This window comes from Sander lucioperca, chromosome 1 (genome assembly GCF_008315115.2).
Source record: "Sander lucioperca isolate FBNREF2018 chromosome 1, SLUC_FBN_1.2, whole genome shotgun sequence".
Classification (NCBI taxonomy): Eukaryota; Metazoa; Chordata; class Actinopteri; order Perciformes; family Percidae; genus Sander; species Sander lucioperca.
The window spans coordinates 15,192,536-15,206,206 of NC_050173.1; the positions used below are offsets into that span (position 1 = coordinate 15,192,536).

At 40.1% G+C, this 13,671-nt stretch overlaps 1 protein-coding gene across 4 annotated transcripts; it reads right to left on the minus strand.

The window, feature by feature from the left end:
• Window positions 1–1,823: 1,823 nt before the first annotated feature.
• Window positions 1,824–13,319, minus strand: cpne3 (copine III). 4 transcript variants are annotated; one of them, XM_031307739.2, is made up of 17 exons: window positions 13,180–13,319; window positions 12,313–12,461; window positions 11,696–11,875; window positions 11,161–11,235; window positions 10,999–11,070; window positions 10,827–10,907; window positions 8,838–8,927; window positions 7,790–7,888; window positions 7,476–7,562; window positions 6,992–7,051; window positions 6,754–6,887; window positions 5,649–5,703; window positions 5,453–5,504; window positions 4,672–4,805; window positions 3,736–3,972; window positions 3,292–3,404; window positions 2,152–2,339 (listed from the first exon to the last, which is right to left on the minus strand). In XM_031307739.2, exons 2-16 carry the CDS (start codon window positions 12,442–12,444, stop codon window positions 3,294–3,296), a joined length of 1,599 nt encoding a protein of 532 aa, XP_031163599.1. In that variant the 5' UTR covers window positions 12,445–12,461; window positions 13,180–13,319; the 3' UTR covers window positions 2,152–2,339; window positions 3,292–3,293. The 4 variants fall into 4 exon arrangements, with proteins under 4 accessions (XP_031163595.2, XP_031163596.2, XP_035855158.1 ...); XM_031307735.2 differs by lacking the exon at window positions 3,292–3,404 and having other exon boundaries at window positions 1,824–2,339; XM_031307736.2 differs by lacking the exon at window positions 3,292–3,404 and having other exon boundaries at window positions 1,824–2,339; window positions 12,313–12,446; window positions 13,180–13,315.
• Between the last annotated feature and the right edge of the window lie 352 nt (window positions 13,320–13,671).

Consider the following 13,671-nt stretch of genomic DNA (forward strand, 5'->3'; position numbering starts at 1 on the left):
TAAAGATGACGATATGTATTGATAATATTGGATCATTGAGGATTTAATCGATATATGGATCCAGATCGATGTATCGTTACACCCCTAGTTACCATGCTCTAGTAGAAACCCAAAATACAAGTTAGAACCTGAAAATGAGCATACTATGGGACCTTTAAAGTTGTACCCATCAGGCCACTGCAGCTCATCACATTATCAAACAAATCAAAAAACCCAATCACATTGTATCTTTTGTAAATTCATATGCTGCAGTTGTCCCAATGACCACAAGTAAAGTCAACTTTTGGCCATTTCTGTTAGGTACACACACTGTTAGTAGATATAATATACAAAGGGCAGTAGACATTTTTTTAAAAGGTGTTAAATAAATGTCAAGTTCAATTTGTATTTATTAAGATGTGCTTTATTAGCAAGCTTGTTGTACTTTATGTTGACACTAAGGCACATTCCACATTTCTATCTGAGCACTAAAGCTAATACATGAGACATGTTTTACAGCTTGCCTTGTACAACCATATAAAAACAATTCAATCACAATGAAAATAAACACACTTGCACTAAACATGCATAGATTTCAATAAGCAGTACTGTATAGTTTCTATGGGGAAAGCATGTTTAATAATGATGTGTGTTATGTGTGTATATATATATATATATATATATATATATATATATATATAGTGTTTATATATATGAATATATAAGAGGTCAGTTTCCCGAACAGAGATTAATTCAATGGCCATATCATTGGAATAAAAACGTGTTTAGTCTAGGACTTGTTAGTCCTTGTCCAGGAACTACCCAACGGTGTCTTTGAAGGGAAAGTAACCAAAAGTAACTGGCACAATGGTAGACCACAGTAAAAATTACACAAGTGTTAAGACTGGCACAAAACAACCAAATCTGACACTACTACAATGAGACTTTCTAGTTATTACAATATTACTGATTTATACTTAAGGTATAAATAGCTCTGGGTTTACTGGGTTTATTACCCACACAGAATTTGGCATTTCATTGAGTAAAACACCTACTATAGGTAAGTGCATAGGAAAGCATGTGTGTCAAACATTAATGCAAATAAATTCTCTATGTGCCAAAACGGCAGCAACAACAAAGCTACTTGGCTACATGTACATAATTATGCTTCCTCCATTACTTATGCTTTCACTGAGGATGTAAACATCATATATGGGGTAGAGCTGTCGGTCTTCTTCTATAATACCACTCGAATTTCATTTGTTATTTGATATTCGAACATTTATGCTCAAATGCAGCCTGTTATTAATATGTACTACACTACTCAGGCTTATGCATTGTCAATGACACAATAAGCATGTGGTGTTTGTTACACGTTCTGTCCACTAGAGGGACTTCCAACATTAGCCTGGCCTTGAAGGGGAGCTACCTCATGGCACGTTGCATTTCTGGCACGCCGCTCTCTGTTTACATTCATTTTCCACCGCGAGCACACAGTGACAAACACAAATCAACAGAGACCTCTGTAATGAAACATTATCTAACGAGCGTAGTGAAGCGGCTCTGTTGTAAAGGCTAACGATGCTCGGTTAGCACAATGACATCATGTTAGTGCCATGATTAAAAGATCATCTTTGTTATCTTGTGTAAAAGTCTTTTACATAACTATTGTAACTTCATGTTGGCATAAAAATAAACTGCACACTCCTATGATGCATTAAAAAAACAAAACAGCAGAAGCAGTGCAGTGATCCTGAAATGACAATTATTTTTGATTTACCGTATCTTGTTCAGTGATTACTACGGAAACAACGAATGCTTCCGTGTTTATCTTGAATACTTTCTTCCAAAAACTATTATTAAAAGTGCAATTCCCTGCCTTTCAACTTAATCTTTCAAAAACGACAGATGGAATGATTTGTTTGTTTTCTATTTTTAAGTTGCAGTAGCACTGAATAAAAGCTAAAATGAACACACATCAATGTTAATATCTTTGGTCAATAGTGTGGAGTGTTTACTTTTGATGTATTGTGTGTGTGGTTTAGGTGACTATCATTGACTAAGCTGCATGCTGGTAGGAAGGACATTTGTCTAATTGAGTGATGAGATTAAGGTGGGATCTGCTTTATATCTGCAGGAGATGAAATTAGGTCTACTGTATGTCTGGTTTCTTCCTTGTAGTATCAGATGGTCCCCGCAGGGTTGAGTACAGGGTTTGGTGCAGGGTTTGGTGCAGGGTTTGGTGCAGGGTTTGGTGCGGGAATGGATGTAGGTGGACTCAGCTTCATTGTAGTACAAAAGTCCACCAGCTGACCTGGTACTTCTGCCAACACACTCTTTGCCAGTGCTTCTCGAGGACCCTGCAGTACGAAAGAAAGATTTTAAAAAGTACAGCGCAGTGAACAGCGAAGAGACATTTTAATAAATTAGCACGTGATAATTATCACCGCTGATTTAATTAGGTGAAGGGAGCATGAATGAGAAGTAGAAAGTTATGCAGATGAAGAGTTTAAAAGGAAAAGTCCACACTTTTTTTTGTCGGGATGCCAGCTTTCTCTCACTTATTTTGGAAGCCCCCAGAGGAGTTGCTTGTACTTGTACTTGTACAGATGGAGGGAGCAACAACAGTGACAGCAATTGCAATTACAGCAGCAATATTGTTTCATAATTCCCTTAGTTTTGTCTAGCTTCGACCCAATTCACCTCGGAAATCAGCTCAAAATTCAAACCGTCAAGACCCTATTCAGTGATTGACTGAATAGGGTGTACTACAGCATAGTTGAACTGTTGTTGAGCTTGTGGCTTGCGGCTTGCAACATTTTGATTACAACCCAGCCATACAAACAATATTGATTGTGTGATAAGGCCTTAAATCCAATAACTCACACCACAACCTGAGATATACTGCTAACGTTGAAAATATCATGCTCTTATTGTAGCTGTGCTGCAAATATCTACAATATGTTGCCTATATTTGGATAGGGAGCAATTAGAAACTAAAACTGAAAATTGTATCACGAAATTATCTGTTTTCGTGATCTAGAAGGGAGTTTTCCCTTTAATATAAACAAGAATATGTTTCTGAGATCAGTCAGTGCTTCAGATCCTCAAACAAAAAGGTACAGAATGTATTGTACTCTCTCTCACACACACAGCACTGATGATGGATCTTTAGGAAAACAGAGTTGGAAAAGTTGAAAGGAAAAAAATGAGGATAGCAATCACTACATGCATGCAGTGAAGCAGTTATTCATATAGGCCAAGCAAAGGCAAGGGTGGTGGTGGGGTTTATGACTGAAATATTTGGGGTACCCCTATGAAGGACTGGGATCGCGGGGAGGCTTCAGTTTGAATAAACTGAAGAAGGAGGCCACTTGCTGAGGTAACTCGGCCAATACGCTTTGGGCAAGAGCCTGGCTGGGCGCCTGAAAAGAGATAAATACACAAGGCACACAAGTAAGCTAAGTGAGATTTACTAGGTTGACGGGCTGGGAACCCCTGAGTTTGGGCATGTATACTGGTTATTGGATGGGGGACACTACTATACTATGTTTGGATTTGTAATTTTGAAGCCAGTTAAACTGAAAATGACGCAATGAAATGCTTAGAAAAAAGGTTTTAAATGCATGCGATTTTTTTAAAGAAATGAGCTGGCTTATGGAAAAAAAAAGAAGAAAAATCAGCTGAAATGACCCCATTCACATACCCATATCTTATATATAGCAATCAGTGGCGAATGTTTTCACTGGGACTTACGTTTTGGAACTGCCTGAATGGCACAAACTGGACAATGTCTCGCATGGCAGCCTCGCCAGTCTGAGAGCGCAGACGTCCATTGTCTCCATCCAGGAACTCCATGGCACTGAAGTCCGCCCCCCCTACTCCAACGATGATGATCGACATGGGGAGACGAGAGGCGTTGACGATGGCACTGCGCGTATCATCCATGTCGGTGATCACTCCGTCAGTGATGATCAGCAGAACAAAGTATTGCTTCGGGAAGACAGCGGACAACAGTGGTAGTAGATCATTAACTGAATGGCTGAACTGTTTGCAAGATTTAAAGGCATACTATATGTAACTTTTCCCTCTTCAGTCCCCGTACAGGTTGTCTCTTTAAGGACCGAAATGCTTCTTAATTTGTAGTCCAAATAGTAGTAGTAGTTTTTTTCCTCCAATTCATTTAAGCCTAATTACTAACTAACTAACCGCTGTCCATGGGTGTTATTCACCTGTTATTAAGCACTGAGATGCATGGAAGGCAAAGAGGCGAGTTGTACCAGAGTGAATATTTTCGACTATTATGATCATAATTTCATTCAACACAGGCATTACTTACCACTTTGAAAGGTTATTATGCCTGAAATCAAGGGGTTCACACAGAGTTCCACACACATCCAGCTAGTGTCAAGCATACAAGTCAAGGCAGTGCCTCTCAGGGCATCCAAATCTAATACCTATGAGCCTGGCTTCTGAAAATAGCTTGAACAGGCAATCAGTTATTATTCTAAAACTCCTGTTGCTCTGGATCAAGCTATTATTGAATCATGTTGTTCCATTGTGAAAATAATGCACAAAGAATAAGGGAAAGGAGTACTGAAGAGGCTTCTTTCCCCCATCCTGCTCAATGTTGCACAACCACATGAGAGCCAACAGTCATAACTGGTGATGGCTGAACACATAAACACTCACCGATGCGGTCGTCTGCTGCATTGCTTGCTTAGCAAAGCAGGCTACGTGGTTGATGATAGGGGAGAAGTTGGTAGGACCGTAGAGTTTGACCTGGGGCAGACACACTCTGTAGGCCTCCACCACACCTTCAATGCCTAGAACACACATGTATAAAAACACTACAAACTGAACTGCTGTATATTAAAGTGCTCATATTATGCTCATTTTCAGGTTCATAATTGTATTTAGAGGTTATATCAGAATAGGTTTACATGATTTAATTTTCAAAAAACACCATATTTTTGTTGTACTGCACATTGCTGCAGCTCCTCTTTTCACCCTGTGTGTTGAGCTCTCTGTTTTAGCTACAGAGTGAGACATCGCACTTCTGTTCCATCTTTGTTGTGAGTCACACATGCACAGTAGCTAGGTAAGGACTACTAGCCAGTCAGAAGCAGAGTATGAGGGCGTGCCACGCTAGCAGCTAGGTGAGCATTATAATGTATAATAAACCAAAGTGACGCACGGTTGTGACAGAAGTAAAGGCTGGACTACTATAGAGCTGTTTGGAGCAGTTTGTGAACAGTGTTTTCTGTTGGAGATGGTAAGTCCCTTTGGGGTGGACTTTGGGCTTTTTCACTTTGTAAACCTATAACGTGCACAAAAAATATATAAAACAATAAAGGAAAGGAGAAAAACCAAAAAGCATAATAGGAGCACTTTAAGCTGCATATGTTGTGTGTTTCAACCTGTCTGAAAATCTGTCTAAATTCAACTACAGTGCAAAGATTTGTAAACATACCTGCACAAAATGGATTTGCTGGGTTGAAATTCAGGGGAAACTCATGGGAAACCTGTTAAACAAAACACAATACCCTCAGATATCAGTTCCTGTGCTAAACTACCAATTTACTTTTCAATCTGATTAAAACTCCATGCAAACAGCAGCCTTAACTTTTGCATGCATTTTTAGTTTCATATTTACATGTAAGTGTTACCTGCCATGTGGGAGGGATTTGGGCTCCAAAGCCAAAGGCAGGAAACATCTTGTCACTACACAGGAGGAACAGACAACACTGGTACATAAGTGGCAGAATATTTTTTTAACAATATTTTGTATTAATTTTCGTTGCAAATACAATTTTCAACAACCTTTCCTGAAGTGTGTTTGTGAGACATGAGGGATATTTTGAAATAAATACATGAATTTGGGCAATATGTTCATTTTTAATATATTTATTCTCCCTCTCATGGATCTAGGTACATAACTCATTCATTATTACTTCATAGTTTGTTGGTGCTATAGTTTCTTAACGAGGGGTTATTTTGATGCCCAAATATGTCAAATTAGATGAGAGCTTGAAAGTAAATAAGTATTGGTTTATATATTGTCTTTCATTTCCGTTAAGCAGCATTACTGATGATTTTGAAGCGTTTACTTTATATCAGGAGATACTACCAATTAGATCTGCTGGTATGGATGCGTTTAATTGTTTTAATAATATAGTTATGTCGTCAGCAAAAAAAGCTATTCTATGATCTCTGTTGCCAATTGTAATCCCCTGTATTCACCTACTAGATCTCATTGCTATTGCTTGTGGTTCAATAGCTTGTATGAACAGAAGTGGTGATTGAGGTGAACCTTGGGGGCAACCTCTTGTAATATTGAAGGGCTCGGACACCACTTCATTTGTCAGTACCACAGCTATAGGGATGAGATGGAGTAGTTTGATCCACTTAAGGAAAGTATTTCCAAAACCAACTCGAGCTATAACGTCAAAGATATAAGTCCACTCAACCCTTATATTTTGTCAATTAAATGCAAACCATCCCAGCCATAGCTGGCACAAAGAAACGCAAGCTAAGCTGCCAATAGGTACTTTCACCGTCACAGTTGTTCTACTGTATTTCATTAATGCTTCTGTCATCATGACAACTCAGACAATTAGGAAAAGATCTGTATGCAACTAATGGGAACTTTGGTGATGGGGTATTTCTTCAAAATATTTGGAAGTTAGCACTAATTTGCATTAGTGCATTACCTAGTATTACAAATGATAATGCTGTCTGAAGTTGTGAATGTGTTTTATGTGTCATACATACCTGTCATAGTCCTGGATGACATTGCCAACAGACCAGATAGCAGAGAGGTATTCGTTAACGCCCTGAGGACTAATGTAATGCAGAGACTGAGGAGACTTGGGATCCCCGTTGGAGCCTGTGAAGTCAATAGCCACCTGACAAAACATTCAGGGAGCCAGCAGACATAAAGGGCTGATTAATGCCCCAGGAATACATATGAATAACAAAAAGAGGCGTTAATAGAGAAGCCCAAACTTACGGTGAAGTTGATTTGACAGCCTCCCATAATATAATCCAGGAAGGTATACTCCTTCACCACCTAAAAGATAAAACATTCGTTTTATGGAAGTGTATTGGAGCGTGTGTAATCTCAAATCCAAACGGCTACTTGAAGGCCATGACAAACCAAGCCGACGGCCAGGAACTAGTGGCGACGAAGGCTGACTGTGGCGTCGGCCCTCGTCGCCTTTGTCTTGGTCAAAAATAAGCACCGGAATACATCGCAGAGACTACAGCTTTTTGCTGCGATACCCACAACAAAACAGCATTTGCTCGATCGGCGGCAGAACCGAACAGAGCCTACAGTCCCTCTGCTTCACTACCCACCGGGAAGAGAGCGGACACTGGGAGATAACCAGACTGTCCCTCTCCCAGGCTGACATCCAATCCTGTCCAAGGATTAATCACACAAGTGAGCACATTCAACATACAACATACAAAAAACAACAACAACAGAACTATACCTCGCATAGCTTCACGCTCACAACACCAGAGTTCTTGTAGCCTTTCTTCTTCTGTTTCTTTTTACTGTTGATGCATTCAAACTCTGCCTGAGGACAACACACAACAGCATGGGTGTCAATGCCAGAAGACCTTATAAACTAAAGTAGCATGTTGTACATTTTTCTTGGAACTAGTCGGTGCTCTTCGCTAGACTAATTCACAAAGACTAGTAGGTTTTGACCATCACCAAGACTATTTGAAACAACATTTGGAATGTTAGCTGTAACATCCAAACACTGTAAACACACATACATACGTATACATACATACGTACCGGAGAGGTTCGTGATGCTTGTTGGAAGCGCGTCATTGTTGTCTCAAAGGATCCAATAAGATCATGTGAGCCATCGTTGTCATAATCATAACACTCAACCTGGAAACAGGTCAAAACACAACGTGATGCGGCAAACAAGAAAACCGTTTTACAAAAAGAACACAAATACAACTATCAATCAGTCAACTGTATTTGTCACATGAAATGGTACGAGGTACAATTCCAGTGAAATGTAATCCCATCAGCTGCTTCAACTAAAGGGTCCGTTCACCAAAACTAGAAAAAAAAAGATGCAGCGTTCACAGCGAGATCTATGCATTATCCAAAGTAACTGGGACACTTCAAAATGCCATTCGCCTCCATAGTATTGGGCTGGAGGCAGATCCTAAAAAATCTGGGGAAATAAAACCAAAACCATCTGTGAAGCAGCGGGAAAAGGTTTTTTGGAATTTGTGCAAACTGACCCTTTGAGTTAAAAACTAAACAACTGGAGACGTAGAAAACAGAAGAAAGAAAAACATGCAGAAGTGAGATTCAAAACATAACTGGGTGTCCTACTAGACAAAAGCTGGTAGCAACATGACTACAAGAAGAATGTGTAGTTTCAGACAAATGCGTTCTGTGACAGGATTAAGTTGGATGAAGAAAACTCCAGAGGACCAGAGACCTTACTCTGGCTTTTTCCATTCACACACTTCACCCATTAAGTGATGGTAAGATGGAAAAAAGACAAACACTGTAACACGCTGGTAACTCACTTGTACTGTATAGTTGAAAACAGCTTCCTTCCTGACATGCTCGCTTCAGAAGTTAAAAAACATATATATCATCAAGCTAGTACTAAATACACTACAATCATGTTTTTAAAATATCCCAAAGAGTCAACATAATGGTGCTCTGAAAACTATTTACACCTTCAAGAAAGGTTGTATTATGTCATGCCCATGTAAACACATAGTACTACTGAATGCAATTTTCCGGAGAAAGCATCAGAAACACATTCCAGATGTGCACATAGTTACAGTAAGAAAAAAGGTATTAAGGGTACTTTTATAGGTTTGTCCATGTCTCCTCCACAGAGAGACTGCAGGGGGATTCGAAAGGGTTTCCATGTTGGATTCAAGTTGTTGTTCACCACCTGAGGACAGAATTAAGGAAATTATACAGGTGCAGACTACTCCATCAAGAACAAATTCATATGGAACTGAGGCCGGCTTCACACTGCCTGCGTGGCGTGTCCGTTTTTATTTCGGCTCCCATGTTAACAGGTTAGAGCTTACACACTGCCTGTGTGACACGCACGTCTCAGAAAACGTGTGCATGCTAGAAATAGAACCGACGCCTATTTTTCACGCGACACGCCAGCGAGTTGGAAGCGTTTCCAGGCAAAATAGTACATAATAAAAAAAGGTGTATATGTCAGTTTGACACAAATGCATTTAATAAATGACATTTTGATGTTTGAAATTCTCTAGGTTTTGACATAAATGCAGATATAAATGTAATTAAAAGCTAAAAATAACAAATAAATAAAAAGTTATCGATTTTCAAATATTGCACCTGTCAATAAAGAACTAAATATTCTGTAGCCTAATTTGCCGTCAATACTGCCGACGTTGTCTTTGCTGTAATCAGATCAGTATATATTTATGTTTAACATGAAGTATACTACTGCTTGAGTGCATTCTATCAATGGGAAACATACATGTATACAGACAAGGCTAGCAGCAGCAGCGCCGCCTCAGACACGTTTCTGGCGTGAAAAGACAGAAAACGTCACGCAGCCGCCACGCAGCTGACACGCAACAGAAACGCAACAGAAACGCCACGCATCCAGTGTGAAGCCGGTCTTAAGCTAGTCCTTCCAGAAAAATGTTTTTTTGTGATTGTTGCGGGCAAAAAAAAATCCTTGATTATGCGGCACGTTTTCTTAAAAAATGCGATGAAATTGCGGGAACTTGCAAAAACTGCGGATTTGTCATGGCTTCATCGCGGGGTTTGCAGCTTTTCGGTGATGTTCATGTCACGTAATTACGTCACTTCATAACGTTCCCATGGCAACGGGAAAATGGCTGCTCTTGTGTGAAGTAAACGCAACATTTTTCAACTTTCTGCTAAGGTATATGTGACTTTTTTGCAACGAAAATGCAGGGATTATGAAATCATGCAAGCCCCGCATATTTTGCATGGAAATCGGCAATTTATGCGGCAAAAGGGCGGCGTATTTGAAAAAAATGCAGGCCCCACATAAATATGCGGACTTTGGCTGATTATGCACTGAATTATGCGATCGCATAATCACGTTTTTCTGGAGGGACTGTTAAGCACATTCTTAATTTGGTCATCATTTTTGCAGTCAAAAATAATGTCAACATGCTTTTAAATTTGTTCGTTCGTTTTTTTTTTTTTTTACTATCAAAACGGGGAGAAAAAGGGATTACTTTCCCCCGGTGAACGTTTGTTTGGTCGTTCGTTCAACAAGCTAAGGTGCAGGACAATATACATCTGTGGTTCTGGTGTTGTGTAGCAGGCTGCTGTCTGGCTTAGTGTGACCATCTGCCTGATAGAACACTGACGGTGCTGCTTTGTGCAAATAGGCTTTGAATTGTATTGATTTGATTGGCTGTTCTCTAATTCAATCACACCCATAAATGTGATTTGTGTGCTCCCTCATTCTAAATAACATCAGATTTAACATTCACTCGTAAAAATCAATTGGTCTCAGGGGTCTGTCAGTGCAGCTGCTGAGTGAGGGCACAGGAAGACGGTTACAGTGGTCTTCTGTTGCGTGGGGCACTTGTTCCGACGCAGATGTGAGTTTGGCCCAACGTGCACGTTATTGCAAAGGGTGCGGTGTAACACAACTAGGACATCAGTAGATCCTTTTATTCACACAAACAGTTATGAGTGAAAACCAAAATGGGTCAGTAAGTTATGAAAGAAAAGAAATGAAGGGTTAATATAACAGAACTTTCTTTCCACAGCTGTTACACAGCCATTAGCAGCATAAGCCCATGTGATTTGCATTAGTGTTTACCTCGGTCCTGTGAGCCAGCTGCCATCCAGTCGCTGTCTGCTTGTAGAATTCCAGGTAAGGGTCGGACTTCCCAAAGAAATCCTGTCAATGAAAAACTCCAATAAGTAAAATGCACCTGAATATTTATAAATGAATGACAGCATTTAATATTTAAACAAATGATCACCCATACCTTGTTATCTAGTTTCCTTGCTTCAACTTCAAAATTTGCCACCCTGTTATCTTTTATTTCTTCTGCACTGATCTACAGCAGAATAGAGGTGAAAATAAATTAGAGGGGGAAAAAAAAACTACAACATTACAACATTTCTCTTTAGCTCTCTCTGCCACTCACTGTGATGGTCCCTTTTCCTGCAGGGGAATTGTTCTTCAAGACAAGTGGCCGGGTCAGTTTTTTACTGGACACAACCTGAAACAAAGTACAAAAGCAAGTAGTTAAAGAAGCCGCAGCCACAGCGAAAGCAGCGGGTGAGTACAACAAAGCAGTGTCCTGACCACGAGGCAAACATCCATAAAAACCAGGCAGAACGAACATGAGCGCTCAGATTACACTGAGATCGGCTACGCAGCAAATGCTTATCAGGGATGATAACTCGTGATCTGTAACAATAGTATGTTCTTACAGCACAGGATGTGTCCTGCACCTGTCTGACTGACTCCACTGTGATGGCAGTTTATAATAAATCGTTATACTGCTGGGAACTGGGAACCAAGTTTGTTTAATGAAACTAAAAGTAAGGAATTGAAACTTTTAGCACACCACAGAGCCAAACACCCACAAGTGGATTGGATTTATGTCTTTAGAGGCTAAAGGATGCCCTTGTACGAACATGTATTGTGTCCTTCTGTAAGGAGACAGAAAGCCTTACCTGGCCCAAGGTGCACTCCAGTTGCCCCAGGAAGTCATCGTCACTCAGGTCAATAGTTTTGTTGTCGATGTCATAAATCCCAAACTTCAGTTTCTGCACTATTTCAAAGAAGTAGTCGACGACAAACTTTTTTGCAAACTTTGGGCAGAGGCAATTCTGGACTTTCTCGGTGCGCCCCACCTGTTAGGAAAGGATGGATTGCTTTGTTGTTGTTTTTTGCTACATGCACGCATTTAAAGAAGTCCAGAAGGCTGAACAAAGGTATAGAAAGTAGTATGTATTGGCACACATGCACTGATGAAACAGGAAATGGACATGATGTGAATGCTCCTTTGCAAAACACTTGACTTTTCCATTTGAGGGTTTACATGGGGTTTTCTCTTGCACAAGCAACAAATTACTGTACAGTAACTGCCACACCTAGGTAGAGCATATGGTTTAAAATATCCAGTATAACTTGTTTCTTAGAGCAGGGAACACCTTTTTTCCTTTTCAAAATAAATATTATGTTGGAATATCGATTGCTTGTGGTGTTTGACATTCAGACAAAATTAAATAAAACTGATTTTAAACTGCTCTACACAAGTCATGAATCCAGATCCAGCCATCCTACCTACCTCATACCACTGGGAATCAGAGCTGCTCATTAACAGGACACACAGAGGGTCGGACTTTGAGCCGATGTCTTTGTCCAGAAGATTCTCACAGGACACAGTCAGCTCCACCTTGGTTACACACTGGGCAGCCATGTCTGTATGGTAACAAGCTAGGTAAACCAAACAGACAGAGAGGGACTTTACTGTGTGAACATAACGTATTAAAATGCATTCGTTTGGGCTTGTTCGCGCACAAACTTGATATAACGATGTGAGAATTGTTTAGATGCTGGTCAAGATTTGTTAGAAGGTGGAGGACATAACGTATGGTTACTTCTGCGAATAAAAATGTGTTTAAACTTTGCAGTGACGTTACAACTAAAGGTAAATTACATTAAACACATTTTTACATTACCATACATTCAGGAGCTGGCAACACTAACAATAAGTTGTGACAGACGTACAGTAAATGTCCTGATATCATCTAGGGCTGCATACACGACGTTAATGTGACGTGACGCCACAAACATCAATGGAATTTAGGAGTAGGTTCGTTTAGTATGGCTCTGGGTTTAACGTGAGCTATCTTCGAACAATTAACGCTAACGTTACAACACGTAGCTAGCTAGTACAACCATAGCATAGCTATAGATGTCTATGAGTACAACACCGTGGTCGAGTCTCGCGGATAATGTGACGACAACTCAAGCACTATAGGTCTTCTAGTCGGTGTGGAGGGCAAAAGCTGATGGGTTAACAGTAGTTACACTTAGAGAAAGTACAACAGCTAGCTAGCTAACGACTGGGCTAGTAAACGCTAAATAAATACATTGGCAAACCACGTTAACTTCCGCACACAAGCAGCCGCTGATTTAAATTCAAGCTTACCGTTGAAAGTGTGTGGACGCGTTGCAGGACTCAAAACTAGAAAATACTTTGTGAGGTGGTGTTAGTAGCTCGAAACGTTAACGTTACACTGCGGTAGGACGGTGTCGCCCTTTCGAAAGAGCAACTGCTCTCTTCAGTGCCTTGACATGCCAAAATTAAGACCACTACCACGCCCACCAAAACGACATCGTGACGTCTGCTGCTACAACTGGGAGGAGGAGGATGATGATGATGATGATGTTGTTGTTGTTGTTGTTGTTGTTGTTGTTGTTGTGACAACCCCGTTTTAGCGCGAATTTATAACTCCTAATCTGAAAAATGAATCTTGCAACATAAAACATAGTATGTTAGTTTGTTTATAATTGCTTAAATTGGGTCACTGTATTTTGAAAGGTTTTTACTTACCGGAAATCCTACTATGCTCTCATACTTGCATTGACGCAAACTTGATCAATTTCAAATTGTTCTGCAGTTACTGACTGTAGCCACTGG

What these genes read in the sequence shown, in the direction of transcription:
- cpne3 (XM_031307735.2), bottom strand. Translation starts at nt 12,444, where the DNA reads ATGGCTGCCCAGTGTGTAACCAAGGTGGAGCTGACTGTGTCCTGTGAG. An exon ending in CAGGAAAAGGGACCATCACA is followed by an intron (nt 11,071 to 11,160) that starts GTGAGTGGCAGA and finishes ATTCTGCTGTAG; the next exon opens with ATCAGTGCAGAAGAAATAAA. An exon ending in AGCTGGCTCACAGGACCGAG is followed by an intron (nt 8,928 to 10,826) that starts GTAAACACTAAT and finishes TTCTGTCCTCAG; the next exon opens with GTGGTGAACAACAACTTGAA.